Source organism: Gavia stellata, chromosome 30, assembly GCF_030936135.1.
Source record: "Gavia stellata isolate bGavSte3 chromosome 30, bGavSte3.hap2, whole genome shotgun sequence".
NCBI classification, from domain to species: domain Eukaryota; kingdom Metazoa; phylum Chordata; class Aves; order Gaviiformes; family Gaviidae; genus Gavia; species Gavia stellata.
The window spans coordinates 2,997,681-3,014,988 of NC_082623.1; the positions used below are offsets into that span (position 1 = coordinate 2,997,681).

General features: G+C 51.7%; 1 protein-coding gene across 1 annotated transcript in view; it reads right to left on the minus strand.

Annotated features, from left to right (window-relative positions):
- Positions 1 to 17,308, minus strand: part of ANKS1A (ankyrin repeat and sterile alpha motif domain containing 1A) — a 104,935-nt gene that overhangs the window by 6,957 nt on the left and 80,670 nt on the right. The window contains exons 14-17 of the mRNA XM_059831310.1: positions 16,773 to 16,879; positions 892 to 990; positions 338 to 490; positions 60 to 167 (exon numbers count right to left, since the gene is read on the minus strand). Of these exons, the coding sequence (XP_059687293.1) occupies positions 60 to 167; positions 338 to 490; positions 892 to 990; positions 16,773 to 16,879 (467 nt within the window). The remainder of the gene's footprint in view (positions 1 to 59; positions 168 to 337; positions 491 to 891; positions 991 to 16,772; positions 16,880 to 17,308) is intronic.

Sequence of the window (17,308 nt, forward strand, 5' to 3'; positions counted from 1 at the left end):
TGCCAAGCGTGCTCTGCACAGAGGTATCAGCCAGGCAGGGAACACAAACAGTGACTCACTCTCAGCTGTGAGAACCGCGGCGGCTTTGCCGGTGGCTCCTCGTACGGTCTGTCTGCCAGGGAGGCGATGATCCTCTTCCGATGGCCGAGCAGATTCACTTTCAACACCTGCAGGGAGAGACCACGGTCACTGTAGGCTTTCCTGCCCTCGGCACGAAGCAAAGCCTCCCCTCTTCGAGCAGCACTGTTCCCATTTAACACGACTCCCCGCAAGCCACAGCCCCGGAGGGAACGTGGGCAGGACCTCACTGCTGTGGCAAGAGAAAGGCAATACTCACGTTTACTATTTCAAGCTCCCAGAGGTTTTTCACAGTGTCGATAGAGCTGTAGCCACTCGAGAGGAAGGACTGAATGTAATCCTGCAGCCCCAAAGAGTCGAGCCATGCGGGAACCGAAGGCTGGCTGTTCCCATCACAGCCCAGGGGTTTCAACTGTAAAAGCACAAGAAAAGGGTTAAAAGCCCCAGGGGGCTGGCATCCCAAGGCATACAGCGTCAATTAAAATCAGTTTAAAGGCCATCACCATCTCCACTAGCAGTTTTAAAGTAAAAAAATTACTGTATAAACAGGGAATGCACTTGAGACCAAGACTGGCAGGAGGGACAACCACCCTCTCCCCAGCACAGAGTCATCCCATCCACATAGCTTGGTGTACCAATACGCTCCTCCTCCTCCCTGCTATTCCCAAACCCCTTCCCACAGCCCCTGCGATCCCTCCACGGGTCACAGGGATGTGGCTGGAGTCGCAGGGGCTGGCTTTTGTTCCCTCTGCTTTCACAGCCGTGCTGGGCAATGCCCCGTCCCCGCTTCACGTGAGGGGTGTTGGTGCTGACCTTTGGGAGGGAGCGAGCAGCCTGGAGGAGCTTCCGACGGTGCTGTGGGTCACCAATCCCGATGTCCCGAAGGTCCTGGTCTTCCATGACATTACAGCCCTGTGAGGACAGGAAGGAGCAACATGGGAGCAGAGGGTAACAGAAGCCACATCAGGTGCGGGAGTGGAGATCATGTGTGTTACAGCACCCTCCTGACCTCACCTCCTAGCACGTCCCCACAGCAGGAGGAGGAGGAGGAGGAGGAGGAAGGCTCCCAAGGATGGCAGCTCTGCCCCATGTACCGATCTCAGGCACCGAGAGGGCTGAGACGCGAGGGGCTGCGGCACGCACAGCATCGGTGGGGCAGAGCACTGCCCTCCCCTCCCTCCCGCAGCCTGCTCTGCAGTATCCTCGTCCAGCCCTTAGATTTCAGGCCCGTCGCTTACAGCAACCTTCCTGTTCGATGCACCGACGCTTTAATCCCTGCGTAACAACGCCCAAGCAAACCCCAGCCCCCCTCCACGCACGGTGCCTGAGAAGGGGCACTCGGCTCAGCTCAGCCTCCCTCCACGGCCACAGAGAAATCTGAATTTCTTTCCGTGAGACAGCAGGCAACCTGGCGAAGGTCAGCTTTATCCTCTGCCCCCCGGGCAGGGAGGCAGCCCACCCCGCTCTGGCAGAGATGCTCTGGTCGCCGCACACCGCTCTGTTAAAGCCCATTTTCTGCCCCCCTTCCCGCTGCAGAGCAAGAGCGGACGCATGCAGAGCACACTGACTTTACCCCCCTCTTAAGGGCCTCCATCACAACCTGCTTCCCTGCCCCTCGTACCTGGGGAGAGCTCAGCGGGAAGCCCGGGCACGTCTCCCATGGCTGGAAGAGCCACGCTGCTGTTTGACCGAGGGCTTCGGCTCGAGCCCGGACCCCCCCTCCCCGGACCTGCCTCCCTCTGCTCTCAGGAGAGTCGCAGCTGAAGGTCTGAGCTGACAGCGCTTCGCTGTTCCACATTTTGGTTTTATAAGAGAAACCTAATTAAAATTGGCTGTCGGGCAATACGCTGCTGCAGGGGCGTGCAGGCTGTGGGAACAGCGGGCTGAACGGCCAGGGCTTCCGGAGGGAAAGGCGAGGGGAAGATGGCCAAGCATCCTCTTTAAAGGGCAGCAAATGTTTGCTATTCCTTCCCACCCCGCACTTTCTGTAGTATTTCAGCACGGACGTTTTGCTAAGTACCACCTGCTTTAAATAGAACAGCCAAATGCGAAAGCAGTGAGCCGCTCTCTGAGCGTCCGTCCCACCGGACTGTGCCCCCGCGGGGGTGATGCTGCCGCCTGCAAGGCCAGAGGAGGAGGAACAGCCCTTCCCACTGCCCCTTCCACTCTCAGGTGCTCCTGGACAAGCACACGGGCCCGTATGCAGCCCACGGGTAGAGCTCGCCTTTGACAATGGCTTTCTGAGAGTCACCGGGTGCATTTTGTGGAGCCAGGCGCCAGTCCTGCAGCCAAACGCCGGCCGGCTCGCTCCCAGCAATGCCAGCATCTGCTTTGCTCCTGACTTGCTTGGTTTGTGCGTGGTCTACGACAGCGCCAAGCCCGGGCAGCATCGCTCCCCTCCACTTCCACGGCCTGCTGTGATAACTGCGGGGTAGGATGCCCCACGGCTCTCCGCCCCGAGAGCTGCTCTTCCCCTCGGCCGCAGAGATAAGCGTTCAGAGACACAGAGGATTAACGCTACAGATAAGAGATGCCCAAAGCAACTCGCTGGGAGAGCTGCCCTCAGAGGCCAGACTGCAGAGAAACAATTATTTAGCAAATGACAGTGGCAAATTAAAGCAGCGGGCGGCAGGGAAGCAGGGCCCTGCAGACAGTCTGTGACCGTCAGCACCCACAGCACCGAGGCGGAGGCTCCTCTGCCTCCGTCCTCCCTTGGCAGGCAGGGATGCCCGACGCCCTCAATTCCCGGCACGCCGCGGGGGACCGAGACCGCAGATCTGGAGCAGACAGCTGCAGTACAAAAGCATTTGTCTAAGAGTTGTTTAAACAGCAGAAAGAGCCGGGATTAAAGACCCTGCAGCTGATTAGGGTGGTTCTCTCCCTGTTTTCCAAAAGGTCAGTTTATACCAGCAGACTGCACTCTGGTCTGCGGTGCCGCTGCCCGCTGCCAGCTGGAAAGAGCGACTGCCACTGCTCGAGACAGCACCGTGGGTGGGCGGCAGCTCTGCAAGGGCTTGGGGCCACACCGATACCTGCCTTGCCTTTCTTGGCTTGCACCCCGCATCCTGCAAGCAAGGCCATGTGAACGCCCTGGCTCTCACCTGGGTGGTAACACTACACGCAAAGCTCTCTGCAAGGACGTAACCGTGTCGTATAAGCTGTTCTGCGCACCCCTCAACTGCACAAAACTAAAAGAAAAGAAGGTTTTTTGTTGGCTGAAGGCTCTGAGGGTGCCCATTTGGTGCAAAAGCAGCAGCAGGCTCCCTTGCATCGAGAGCAAACCCCCTACATGAGTGAAGTGGAGAGGCTGCCGCTGTCAGAGGTGGTGATCACACTGGCTTGTTAGCAGCAGCATCCCACCAAAAAGAAGAAAACATCCCTCCCCTTTCTTGCTCACGAATTTTAAGCCAAAGAGCCACATTTAATGTGCGTTTCTGTAGCAGCAGGAGAGTGTGTGCTCAGCTCAGGAGAAAAGGGAAAGGATTAAAGGCAGCTTAAACTCCCCTGGCATGCACTTACCTGGCACAAGCGGTTTTGCATGCTACAGCTCTGCTACCGGGGTTGCCAGAAGCTCCTTGGGAGGCAGCGCATGTGCAAGGAATTCATCTCCTAGAGGGAGATGGCTTTTAAAGGGCCTTTTTAAATGGACAGAAGAGGGCTAGAGCAAGCGATGGGATTTCTCCCATAAGCCTGGAGAGCAAAGCATTGATGCCCTGCCCAGGGGAGGCAAAGGGAAGCACAGGAAGGGACTGACTCACCGAAGTCCCTGCAGCAGGTTAACATCACACCTCGGGTTCCTGAAACCTGCAGTTCCCAACACCTCAGCCCACTCTGCTCCCCCAACCCACCCATCCTGATGCTCTGCTGCTTAATTCCTCTGTGAAGAGCTGGGTGCCAGAGCTGCAGCAGGCGCGGGGGCTCGAGGAGGGTGCTAGCAAGGGCATGGCTCGCAGCAAACCCTTCACGTGCCAACCAGGGCGGCAAGAACGGTTTGCAGCCAAATGAGCTGTGACAACGGTGATGTGTAATTTTCATGTATAAAAATTAAACAAGCTTGCTGATCCTATTTACATTTTTACTCATGCTTATTTTCCAACATTGAGCCTTTCTGGTGCTAATCCACTTCAGGGCAGCAATGCCTGGCTAGCACAGCCGCTCTCCCATACCAGCAGCCCGGGGCTGGCAGCTCACGCTCTCCCAGGCTGCCTGTTTCATGCTGACATGGCCAGTGCCAGGCCCAAGGCAAGGCAATAGGTGTTCTCCCACTTTTGGCATCTCAAATTCAAGGGAAATTGCTTGCTATGTAGCAAGGATACAAGCTAGTTAAATACTGTAAAGCCTACAGCTTTCTCCAACACTCCTTATTTTTATGTGTCACATTAAATTCCCTCAGTGCCAGTCTGTATTCTCAGGGTACTTAACAAGGATAGACAAAGCATAGCAGCTCCGAATAAATCATTACAGTCTATTGTGCATGAGCCTCCGCTTAGAGAAATGTCCTTTAAACCCATCCGGATTTCATCTCCTACGAAAAAAAATAATCTGCCATTAAAATAGATAATTAAATGCAAACACACTGGAGATCTTTTAACCTTTGCCAACCGAACAGATGAGCTGTTTAAACCAGACTTTAAACCTGTTTGCATTTAACACGCTCTTCAGACAAAAGCCAAGGGGCAGAGATGCTTTGCCTGGGCCACCGCTGCCACCTGCCTCCGAGCCACGCAGCCACTGCCACAGCTTTGGTTAGTGCCCTGCTCTCTGCTCGGGCTCCCGCGCCTGCGAAACCACCTCTCTGCTCAGCCAGCAACTAATGGCTTAGCCCAAAAAGCCCCCAAAGCAAGGAGGGTTCCCAGCCACGGAGACGCAGCTGGGATCTGCTGTGGCTTTTGTCCTTCCCTGCCTCTCCTGGCATGTCTCGCTTGCTTCTCACCGCCTGCCCCATCCTTCCTGACCTCCGCACCGCCGGCTCATGCCGGGCACTGGGCTGCTGAAGGGTCTTAGGTCCGTCCCTGAACCAGGCAAGAGCCGTTTCTTTGCTGTACCGAGGCGGGGATGACCGCAGGCACGTCCACACCCAGCAGCTCACGGAGGAGAAGGGAAGGAGGCATTCATCACCGAGATGAAACAAAGCCTCTTCGTTACAAAGGGCTGCTCAAAGGGAGATTGCCTTGATGCAGAGCTGCAAAATTTCCAAAAAACTGCTGTGAGGGTTGGTGAGGGTTTTTTGGGGGAGTTTCGTTTTGATTTTTAAACAGTATTCCAATACAGGTTTTTGTTTGCTCGTTTTTAGTTCTTTTTCCTTGGTTTTTTTTTTGGGTTGGGTTTTTTTTGGTTGTTTTTTTTTTTAATAAAGGTCCCCTTTGGTGCTGGCACAGGTTGGCAACCAGGTCAAAAGACGCCCCCTCCCAAGCGCCCCGCTGAAGGCTGCAGAGCAGTCATGGCAGCCTGAGCCCGGGTTTGCCATCAGCCCCTCTCCGGGTCCTCTGAGGACGGATTCAGCACACGCCCGAGGCGGGGGAGAGGAAAGCTCCCAGGGACTCGCTCTGCTGTTAGCCCGGTCCTCTATGAGACTCCAGCAGCAGCCTCAGAAATGCCAATTAGAATCAAAAAGAATTGCCAAAGATGCATTTCAGACTTTATTTGTTGTGACAAGTGCTTTTTACCTTGCGCATCTCTCCCGGCTGTGGGGCTGAGCAGAGCGAGCGCAGCTCAGGGCTGCACCGGGGCCAGGGCTCTCGCCTTCATCCACGCCGGGGGAGCGGGGAACGTCCAAAAGCCCCGTTCATCCCAACACCTCACTGTTTTCTCCTCGCTTCCATCAGGAACTACCTCTCAGCACTTCCTGCACTGCAAGTGGCTTGTTCAGGGTTTGTTCCTAGAACACACATCCTTGCGTTAATCTAGATTTTAGCATAGCACCTCGCGCACATGTTAATCAGTCTCGGTAGAAAAATCTTTGGATATTTTTTATTCCCAGAAGAGCTGGGATGATCCCTAAAAATATCCACCAGGAAGCGGAGGCAGAAAGTTTTTTTGCAACGGCCACAGAAGCACCATTTCCCCCCCAAGCTTCAGCTGCACACACGTGCGTTAGGTTGAGGAAAGGAGTATTTCTCCAGTACAAGCGCATCTACCCTGGGGTGAAACACATCACCCCGCCGAGCCCTCCTCCGCTCCCAGGGGCAATCCAAAGAGCCTGAAGGATCAGCCCAGCCGCAGACATCTACAACTGGGCAAGGTGAATCCCACTCCCCGGGTCCAAACTGGCAGAGACGGGCTGCCGGACAGTCCGGAGGGGCTTTCATCCCTCAACCTGAACTTCAGCTTTCTCAGAGCTGAACAGAGCTCCCTCCGTGGAAAGGCACAAATACACACGACCATGAGGGGCACCTCTGAACCCCGTCTCTGCCCTCCGCGTCGCCCCGAAGGAGGGCAGAGATCTGCCAGCGACCCACATCCTCGCCTGGGCTGCCCCAGGGAGCCCCAAAGGGTGCTGGTGCGGCCGACCCGCCTGCAGAAACACCAGCTTTTAGAGAAAAGGTTTGCTTTAGTCATGCTTCACACCTTGCGCTGTAATTAAGCAGCCTGCAAGGCTCCAGGTTTCTCATTAAAGGGGAAAAAAAAAACCCAAAAAAGCACAGCGAGAGGTTACACTGTAGGTAGGCAGCGTCCCCTCCTGCTAGCTAGGTGACCCCGAAGGCGAGCGTGCCAAAATCCGAGCTGCTGAAATCTGCCAGCAATCCTCCTCCAGCAGGCCACTCCGCAGGCACTTAACTACCCAATTTTCAGATGCTGCTTCTTGCACAGAGCCTGGCTTCAGTCCATCCTCTCTTTCCAGCTAAGGAAGGGCCCGAGGCAAAGAAAGTTTCGTATAGGACGCGTACTCTTATCCAGCCAGCAATGCAGTTTAATGAATCCCGACTGCCTCGCTAAGCTCACGCTAACACAAGTGCTGCCTCTGTTACTAAACCCCGTATTAAAGACAGGCGACGGACTGCAGGGAAGACGGGGACCAGAATGTGTTTGCTATTAAAAGCAACAGATGCAAAACCCAAACACAGCTTTTACAGACTACAAAGGCTTCTGCAAACATCTATAGCAGAGTGCCTTCAGCTGCATGAGCCAAAGCATCCATTTTTTCTTAGATTAATGCATACAAAGCTCTTTTTCTTTTTCCCCTCAGTACATTCAAGACAATTTGCATCTTGTCAAGGATTGTGCTGCCACTGCTATTGCTTTACTTTTGGCAACCAAAAGCCTGGATGTGGGAGATGGAGACGCATCCAGCTCACCACAGACCCAGCCTAAACAGGGACAATATGCAGCAAGTCCTGAAAACAGAGGTTGCACCTTCCTCAGCCTCAACACCACTTCCATTTCTCCTTTTCAGCTGAAAAAAGGATCAGGAACCTTCATTTTGGTGATCTTGGTACCAGCTAGCTGCAGCTTTCAGCAACTTAATGCAGGCAGGCAGTATGGGGTTTGCAGTCCAGAATATAGCGGCTCGATTACATGCTCAGCGAGGGGATTTGGCGAGCCCTGCGTGGCTCTGCCGGAGCTCCTGGGTGCTCCCGCTTCCAGACTTGGCGAAAGCTGCTGGGCTTCACAGCCCTGCAGCCTCAAGCAGCATCCCGAGGATAAGGAAAGGCAGTGAAATTCAGAAAGATGAGCTACAGCGAAGGTATTCCTCGGAGCTGACAAAGCCACCGCAGCCGGCAACGAGCTCCCTGTCCCCAAAATTATTAGCAGTTAATGTTGAAGCGCCTTCTTTCTCTGTGGGGTGGTTTGGAGGTAGCACATTTGGCCTCATCCAGCCCCTGCGAGCTGTGTGTTCAAACCCATCTGAGCAGGGTGCAGGGAGCCGAGCCCTGCTCCCACCCCAGAGCCCGGCCAGCCTCGACCCCCTTGCTGCGTACGGGGCTGGACGGATCTGCACTTGGAGTAAAAAGCCCCACTAATATATCTTGTTCAACAGGACAAGAGCAGCTAATGCCTCGTTAATGGACTAATTTATCAGCTTGTCCTAGAAACAAGCTTGCGTTCTGTCTGTATATCTGCATGATTTGCACTTGGGGGCTTTTCACCCCAGACCCCCGGTGACAGCAAAGAGCATCACCCCCTTTTACAGACAAAAATAAGCTAAAAACTGCCCAAATAGAGCCTTGATTACAGGCAACACCGAATACCTATAGCTCCGTCAGCCATCCCTGGCTGCTCAGCCCCTCTGACAAACCCGCACCAGAGGTTTATTTATCTTGGAGCAGGCTGACGACCCCAAAGCCGGGACCTGCACACCCCAATTTCAGAGCCAGAGGACCAGCACGTGGTCACGCGAATACATATTTGTAACTGGCCTCGTGATCCACGGGGTTTCATGCCTCCCCTTAACGGTATCTGCAGTTTGAGACAGTTCAGTGGAAACTAGGGGAAAAGAAGTATTTGTTTAGCTAAGGGTACGACACCGAAGCCCCAGCTCTTCACAGAGCACTGATTGTGGAAAGGGCTCATATACAAAAACCCACAATAAATCCTAGATTAGCACACAGCCACTTCATTTTTGTTTAATTTTCTTCCCCATGCAGACTGGCAGCGTGACAATGGCAACGGAGGGAATCGGTCATGGTTGTCAAGTTCAGGCAATTTTATTGAGAGAAAAAAAATTAACTGCTACTTTAATGGCTTTTTTAATGTTTATTGGGCCTGGAGCTACTAATGAATCAAACGTAAGTATCCTCAAAATTGCCAGTTCCGGTCCACCCACTTTGCTCCTCAAAATCCACTCTGAACTCGCAGCTTTCCGTGAAGTCCATTGCCATCATCTGGGGAGCTTCAGCACAGCTCCGCCGCGTTTCCCCGGTCAGAGCCGCCGGCGAGCGGCTGAAACGCTCTCTCAGACCCCGGATCATTGCACGTCTCCGCTCTCACCATTCCCTTCCAGAGAAACCCCAAAAAACCGTACCATCGTGGACAAAGCACGGACCTTGTGAACCACCCAAGTAGCATCTGAAAGCCACTGGAGAGCTGTTAAAAAAAAATTTGTTTCATTGTATGAATTGATTCCCACTCAGACGCCTGGCAAAAACCCTCACACAAGGGTCCAATTCCACTCTTATGGGGGGTTCATCCAGGGCATCAAAATCGGTCTGGGGTCCAAGGAAGAAATGCATTTCCAGTAGGCTGGCAACGATAAAGAGTAGACAATACCATGTAACGTGGCTCATGTACTCCCTGCCTATGTCATAAAAAGAAATGAAAGCCATTTCAGTAACAAATCTGCCAGCCGACACGAACCAGGCCAAAGAGATGCCCAACTCTGACCAGCAATCGTTGAAGGGCCGATTGCCAGCCGATTGCCTAGGCACGAGCGGTATTTACTTCCACCCACACCACTTCACAAGCTCAGTCACCGCACGCCGCTGCAGGGCAGAGCTTTGCAGCGCCGGCTCGGGGAGACCAAGTCCAGAACCAACCACTCAAGAGCTTCTGCCTGGATGAACAGAGCTTGCTTCAGCTTGAAACCAAGCCTACCTTGCCCAGGCGCGGTCTACTCACGGGGGCTTACCCAGGTCTGTACTAACGTACTCCCCAGCAGCTGCGATCACACCGAGTTTTCTCTTCATTTCGCCAAGTGTAGAAGCAGTAAAACCTTGTCTGGGGGATCTCTGCTAGGTCACGATTCTTCATAGACCATTACTGGGTGCAAACCACTACTGGAACATGTCAGTTAAGTTTTTCCCGGATGACTACTATAAAATGACAAGTTTTATATGAAAATAGAAAAAAAAGCTCTGGGGCACACACATTCTCAGAGCATGCTAAAAACCTGGCTGCTGCCCAGGGGACCAGCATCTGCCAGCCAAGCTGGGTAGTTAGGAAGTGGATCACACAAAGCAGAGCTACAATTCACTGAGGACACCCGGAGATGCCCCGTGCTCCAGCAGGACAGGTATCGGGTGAAAATAAAGATCATGCAGACGTCAGCCAGCACCCAAACCACGGGGATTTGCAGGGCGAAGGAGACCCAGCTCTGTGCTGGGAGGGCTCTCCTCGGACCCAGCCGGGCAGACGCTCACTGAACTGCGCTTCAGCTCCGCTCACACACCAAGCCAATGCCTCAGCTCCGCATTTTTATCAACCGTTTGCCTGCACAGGCACACAGAGGAGAGAAAGGCTCTTTGGTAACGCAGACCACTGCAGGCTAATCTAACATGGCACTGAATTACATTTAAACAAATTAATGTCAGTACTCGAAATTATTTGCAGACACCCCGTTCTTCCAATGCCATGATGTTTCTACCACTTCTCCCCCAATTAGAAAAAAAAAAAATTAAAAAACCCCCAGAGGAGCCCACGGCACTACACAAGGAGAACAGATTTCCGTTTCTGACGCTGTCTCATTGAATCAGCATTAGCTGCTTTCCACACATTCCATGGGAATCCAGGCTTGAACAATAAAAAAAAGCCATAAAAAATGGTTTATGTTCTGTTTTACCTGCTCATTTGTAAATCAAAATATCTTTGGACTGAATAAAAAGTTCAACTACAGAATAATGGTACCATTGCCAGAGATGTGAGGTTTGCCCTTCTCAGATGTCAGCCTGAAAAGCTGTCTGGGGTAGCAGCAACCATTCAGGCCTCCAAGGGAAGGAAAAAGCTTTTGCAAGCATCTCAGACACATTTATGGGATCTGTGGGATCACAAAATACTGTAGTGAGGGTGCAGGTAATGGCATTTCCTTCCCCACTTCTGGGGGGGAATTCCACCCATGAATTACTGCAATTCCTTCTTATTACACTGGCAACGAACATCCCTTCTTTCCCAAAACACAGCAGAGTCCAGCCTGGCCTTGCCCTCGGGGTCATTTCTGCCTCTGCCGCAGGGCACTGGGGTGCACTGGGATCTCACAGGGCAAAACCAGTTTCCCGCGGACCTCCCGAAGGGAGCATCTGCTGCAGGGGCCCTGGTGATGACGGGAGACGCGATGGGACCGAGCTGTAGGGGCAGCAGGATCCCTCTTGGTCCATATTCCTGTGACATTTTTCCTACTCTTACAGCTCCCCCAGCTCATTACTGGTCAAGGACAATTAAGTCGATTTATAGCGCATTTTTCTGAATGACACTGCTCACTCATCGCTACGGTTTTGTGATCTGACCTTTTCTTTTCCTCCTCCAGTGAAGGATGAGGCAACGGGTCTCCCGAAACCCCGCGCAGGCACAAGGGCTGCATTCCTCCACGTGGGAGGTAGCAGGGCTGGCTTCTTTCGGGCGGTGGGGTGTTCTGGGTTCATTAGCACCGTTAACATTTGGCGTGCAATTCTGCTGAGGGTTTTATTCTACTTGCAAAGCTGTATTTTTGCTAAGTCAAGGACAGCACAGGCCATGCCAGTAATACTCAGCTAGCAGCTTCAATTCAGTTATGTTTACCCATCGCACAAATAAACCTTTCCCCTCTAATGAAAGAATTCCAGTAGGCTGCGAAGCAGAGACAGAGAATTTGAAGCGCCATCTCCATTTTGGCTTTTTTTCATCCCCGGCTGGCTGAACAGGCTGCTCTTTGAATTAAAGCCCTGCATTAAAAGCAGAAGTTGAGTGTCACAGTCTGATTGCCCCGAGCCAGCAATGCTGGCAGTGAAGGTCACTCAGTGGCAACGGAGAGGGCGAGCAAAAGAATCTGCTCCCTCGGACCGCGGGGTTCCTGCTGGAGGGTAACAGCAAGAGCATCAGGGAAAGCCTCTTTCCTAGCACTGCACAGAAACACCACAACAAAGCTACTGTAGGCAACTTAAAGGGAATACAAGACTTTCTCCAGACACAGAAATGTGGCCCAATATGCAGATGTTAGTATTTGGAAAGAGAACTCGGTCTTTTAGAAAACTAAGCTACCTAAATCCATCTTACAGCCCCTTTCTTCCCTCAACCAAGCCAAAAGATTACACACAATCTGAAGTAAACGTAGACTTCAGTCCCTTCCCAGAAACACGTACGTTGGCAAGTAAGCTGCAACATCACGTCAAATCAATGTTTAAATAATCCTGCTGACTTGTGTTAGCAATACCCACCCCTGACTGAAGTCCGTACTTCATCAAGATCCTTTACGCTGAACTAGTCATAAACATTCCTGGTTTTGCATTTGACTGCGAAACCCGTCAGCGTCACCGAGATGCTCTCGTGTGCCCTATCAAACACTGCAGCATTTGCTTTTCTTCTGCAGATTTAACAAGAATTTTACATCATGGAAACACTGATCAAGAAACTCGGCTTTCAGTGCTGGAATAAAGCAACACATCGGCGAGGCCAGTGCTGCAAACTCAGCCCGTCTGCAGCGTCCCATCCCAGCTCCAGTTCCTAAAACACATAGTAGCTGCCTCCAGGCAGGATGGCAGTCATTGCATTTATGCATTAACACTTGTGAGTCCCTTCTCCTTCCCACGCTTGTGCCAACTTGTTCTTCCCCGATAACCAATTCGCAAGCCCTCAAAAAAATCTCTGCAAGTTCCAAAAGTGAGACTATTCCCAACAAGCCCTGTCTGACACCGCTCAGAACCAACCGGTACTACGAGTGATACCCTATTATTTGTCCTGAATTCCCCCAAAAGAGAAACAGCGCCGGTAGAGACGCACACACGCGGGGAGGGTCAGCCCTGACCGCAGTCATCGCTCTCTTACCAAAGCAGACCTGAACTGCAACAGAAATTTTTAGTTTGCTGACAACTGAAGCGCTGATCTCGCAAGCTTGCGGGCAAGGGGTCCTGCTGGAGCACGAAACCTCCAGCTATAAGTTACTAAAACTTCATCCCAGACGCGGAGCTGGAATTCCCTGGAGCAGAGAAGCCTCGGCTCGACACTCACAGCCCACCCCAGCTATCCGCTAAAACACACTTCTACCTTCCCTTTTTATAGGAAAACCTGTAAAACCTTCACAGCTCAGATTACGGTTTACATCTCCAACCCTGCCTCTTCAACAGAAACCTGGGAAAACTGCAGGTCTCCAAAGGCTCTTTCAGCTGCCGACGCTGCCTGTTAAAGCGTACGAGCAGACCCCGAGGGAGGGGGCAGGATTATTGCCCCCTCCCCGCTCACCAGATCTCCTCAGTGCTGCCGGAGACGCAGCTCACGCAGAGCTGTCACCAGCGAGATGGCCGGTCGCGTGTCTGGAGAGCACAGCTAGTCACCTAATAACGAATCTCTGGATTTCTGAAAAGAACGGACTTGTTAAAATTGGGAAAAATGCATGTTTCTGCCTTCTGAGATTAACTTCTAATTCAGAAGCCCAATATATTTACAGAGCACTTTACCATACAGTGCATTCAGGAATCGTTTCCCTTACCTGGGGGGTAAGGGCTTTGGTAACACAGGGTGCCAATCAACACGAGAGCCAACGGAAAATACACAGGAAATCAGGAATTCCTGAAACCAGGCTGAAGTACGGGCTGTAAGAGCACTAAACCCCACCATACACGCTTCTGCACCCTCCAGTTTCCGTCTTTTACCACCTCTGTACTACCTACTGGGTAGAGAGTACTTTTTAAACATCTATTTTTCTTAAGTGAAGAACAGCACCAAACGCCACTGTGCCAGCAAACACCGCATTTCCCCCCGTCCCCACCGCATTTGCAGGATATGCTCTTTCTTAGACTGTTTTCTTAATCCTACTTCAAGTTACAATCAACTGCAGGCTGAGCATTCTTCATGGGTATATTAAAGAGCTCTTCCAGGACATTGCCTCTGTTTTACAGCTGTACTCTCACCACACATCTAACAGTTTGCTCTTGCAATGCTTTTCGCGTCTACCCAACGTACAAGCTTCTTGTTTGCTCACCAACGGGCACCCGGGGACTCGAGCAGCAAAGGGAGCACCCTCGGCATGCTGAAAAACCCCGCAGCGCTGTATGCGGGGAGTAATGAATGCCAAATCTTACACAGAAAACAAGAGCGTTTCCGTATCAAAAGACTCCAACTTCTTAATTTTTGTTACTAAAACTTCATTAGCGTCATAGCCCATCTGGCGATTTGCAAACCATTACCCGGCGTTCTTCGGACCTTGAAATATTTAACATAATGAAGCCCTAATAGGGACTAATCCTTTCACAGAAACCATTTAACTCCAGGAAAATCATGCCACTTAGTTTGAAATATTCTTCGTTAGCGATTGAAAGTGGCAGGTAATAAAGAAATTGTTACGTAAGAAAGAAAAGGAACGGACAGGCTGCCATGCCAGGAGCCGAGCATCCGGGTCCTTGCAGTACTCGCTGCACTAGCCAGCTTCACTGCTTACAACTTTAATAATTCATCGGAGAACATCAAAATCACTACTAAAAACAAATTAACTACTTGTTCCTCATTTGTACTGCATCTGAAGGTTTTACTCCCACATCAGAAACTGAAGGCAAGTAACACCGCAGAGGAAAAGGTTCTTAATAATTAAACTTCCATACTGGGCTGACTGTATTAGCTTGAAGTTCCCAGGACTTGGATGAAAGGATTCAAAGCCAGTCTTGGCATGAGTGCCAGAGTCAACTTCCCAGTAAAAGGGGTAAGCAGCAAAATGGACATCAGCCACGGTTTGCAGGAAATCTTTGTTAAATTATTTGACCTTTTAAAATTGAGAGGAATGAGCAAGGAGAGCGTTCCACCTCCTGACACCAGCAGAAGCCGATTTCCTACCCTGGGAATGGTTACCCAGCATTGGATGGGGAAGAAAAACATCCAGCTGTGAACAATACTAAAAAGCAACTCCTACCACATACACCACAAAATCCCATTACGAGACATGCACAAGGAGCCTTTGCTTTCATCTGATAAATGACAAAATTCTGCATCAGACAGTTTGCAGCTAAGTGTTGCTATTTACTGCGAATAAGCACAGTGAATAAAAATTCCTGCTTCTGAGTCTCCAGCTCCTAACTCTCTGGGGACAAGTGGAAAGTTAATTTCCTTCGTTATTAAACTTCTGTGTGAGAGAGGTCTATCAGCACACGTGTCAGGCAGGGCCAGTCAGAGTAACGGCGTTTTTATCTGCTAACTGCAGGAGTGAGAGCAGCCCACTGATACCACAAAGGTCAAAGATCCATCAGCAGAGGATCCCAAGCGGGGATCTATGGGGTATTATTTAATTTCAATTCATTGTACCATCTCCAGAGCATCCCAGAAGTTGAATCAGACCACCCCAGCATGCAGGGGATGCTGAAACCTCGCACAGAGCTGAATGCACGTGCCTGAAGCACAGCGGTCCCAGTGGCCAAGGGTCCACCGGAGGGCTGGGACCAGCTGGGAGGGACACTGAGGGGGCCGGAGCCCCCCCGGGAAGGGCTGGGGAGCCGTGGCGGGAGCTGTCCTGGCCCTGCACGGCTGCAGGCAGTGCTGGAGCCCTGCGAGGGCAGCTCGCCCCAAATCCTCCCCAGGGAAGAGGGAAGGTGCCACGCACAGCCGTGGGAATGGGATAGGGCAGAGGCGGAAGGGTGCGAGGCAGTACTGTCGCCTCTCACCAGCAGTTCCTCTGCTGAAGGTGCATAAACCACAGTAAAACCCAGTGCTCTCGGGGAGCGTTGGCGCTGCCAGGCTAAGGGGAGACAAAGAGATAAGCCGCTTGCCATGGTGGCCAGGAGGTATGGCTGGATACTGCCACAGTATTCAACTTGTAGGCACGCTTGGAGATCCCACGACATTCACAGGGACAGTCATCCTGTTGGTCAGGTTATTTTTGAACAGCGGAATAACATCCTGCCTTTAAGTACTCCCACTGACGCTGCGCCGATGTGCGCTGCCTTGCCCCTCCATCCATGCCCTATCCAGTCTTCCCTTCTTTCTCCGGCTGCCCCCATGTACCCTCACCACCGTCGGATGGCCGCTGTGTTTTCCGAACCCCCTCCGCCCGGCTCACAATACAGCCGTCACACACACATCCTCCTGGATGTCGCCTCTCCGCACCATCCACAGTACCAAAGAGATGCCCTCGCTCCCTTTCCAAGGCAGGATATTATATTAGCCCAAATGACTTCTCCAAAGGTTTACATCCATTTTTAGAAATTCTTTATTTGCAAAACTTTGAGTCCACACTCAAAAAGCATTTCTTTAAGCCATGCAGGAAGAACCCTCCCACAGCACCAAGATTTTCTGTCTTTGCAGTTCATCGTTCCATACGTATTCTCAGATTTTTATACCACGCAGCTTTAAGTTTCTAGACACTGGTTATTAAAAAAAACCCCCTCAACATTAAGCACTACCGTCTCGTTGTCATTAGGTTTCAGAGCCAACAGTGTCAATGCAATTAAGTGCAGCTCATTAACATCCTGCCTGCATGCTTAGAGTAAGGATACTTCCAACAAAAGGTCTACCACCTCCTTCATAGTCCGGAACACAGACTGCTCAGTGATTTCTTTGAAACACTAGTGAATTTCTGTTCCCATTTCTGGACTAAATTGGATAGTAAAGACTTAGGGGGCAGAGTAAATAAAATGTTATATCAAAATTAGAGCGAAAACCTGTAACACCTGAATTAAACGTGAAGACGAATGACCCAACACAACCCTCATTTCCTCCTTTTGTCTACCCTCCTACACCCCCCCCCCCGAGACTGTTCTGCTGGGCTGCAGAGCCCAGATCTGCCCTGCAGCCGACACGGGGCATCGATAACAAGTCAAGGTTTGGCCAAGACGTTTGTTGGAGCCCGTGGGTCCCACCCAGCGACTTACCAGGAAGCGAACATCATCAAAGCCGTTCAAAAGCAGCTTACTCTCATATTGCTGCAGGCCAATGGACTCCAGCCACTCCCCGACACTCTGCTCCAGCATCCGCGAACCTGACGAGAGAGGAATCGGCAGACGCTTGAAAAGGGAAAAACCGTTAAGGCGGTAGCAGCGGCACTCTGAGGAAGACAGATGGCATTGCCACATCATAGTCATTACCATAAAGAAACTCAAAAAAATTATGCTCAGAGTACAACAAATCAGCCGGCAGACAATTCCTCTTGTGCGCACAGACCATGGACAACAAGCTTCCAGTGCCTCCACGGGCTCCGGGTTTAATTTGTATCCCAGTTAACACTCAAAAAGAAACACCTTGCCCGGGCAAACTGCTTAGAAGCACTCCTGGGACCATGACATCACATGCACTGCTTTCAGGGCTCAGGCGAGTTTCTTGCCAGGCAAACATATGAAGCCCAACCCCACGGGGATGCGGATCCACTCCTTGGCTCGGCTGAAGGGGGCGGGAGGAGGGTAGCAAACTT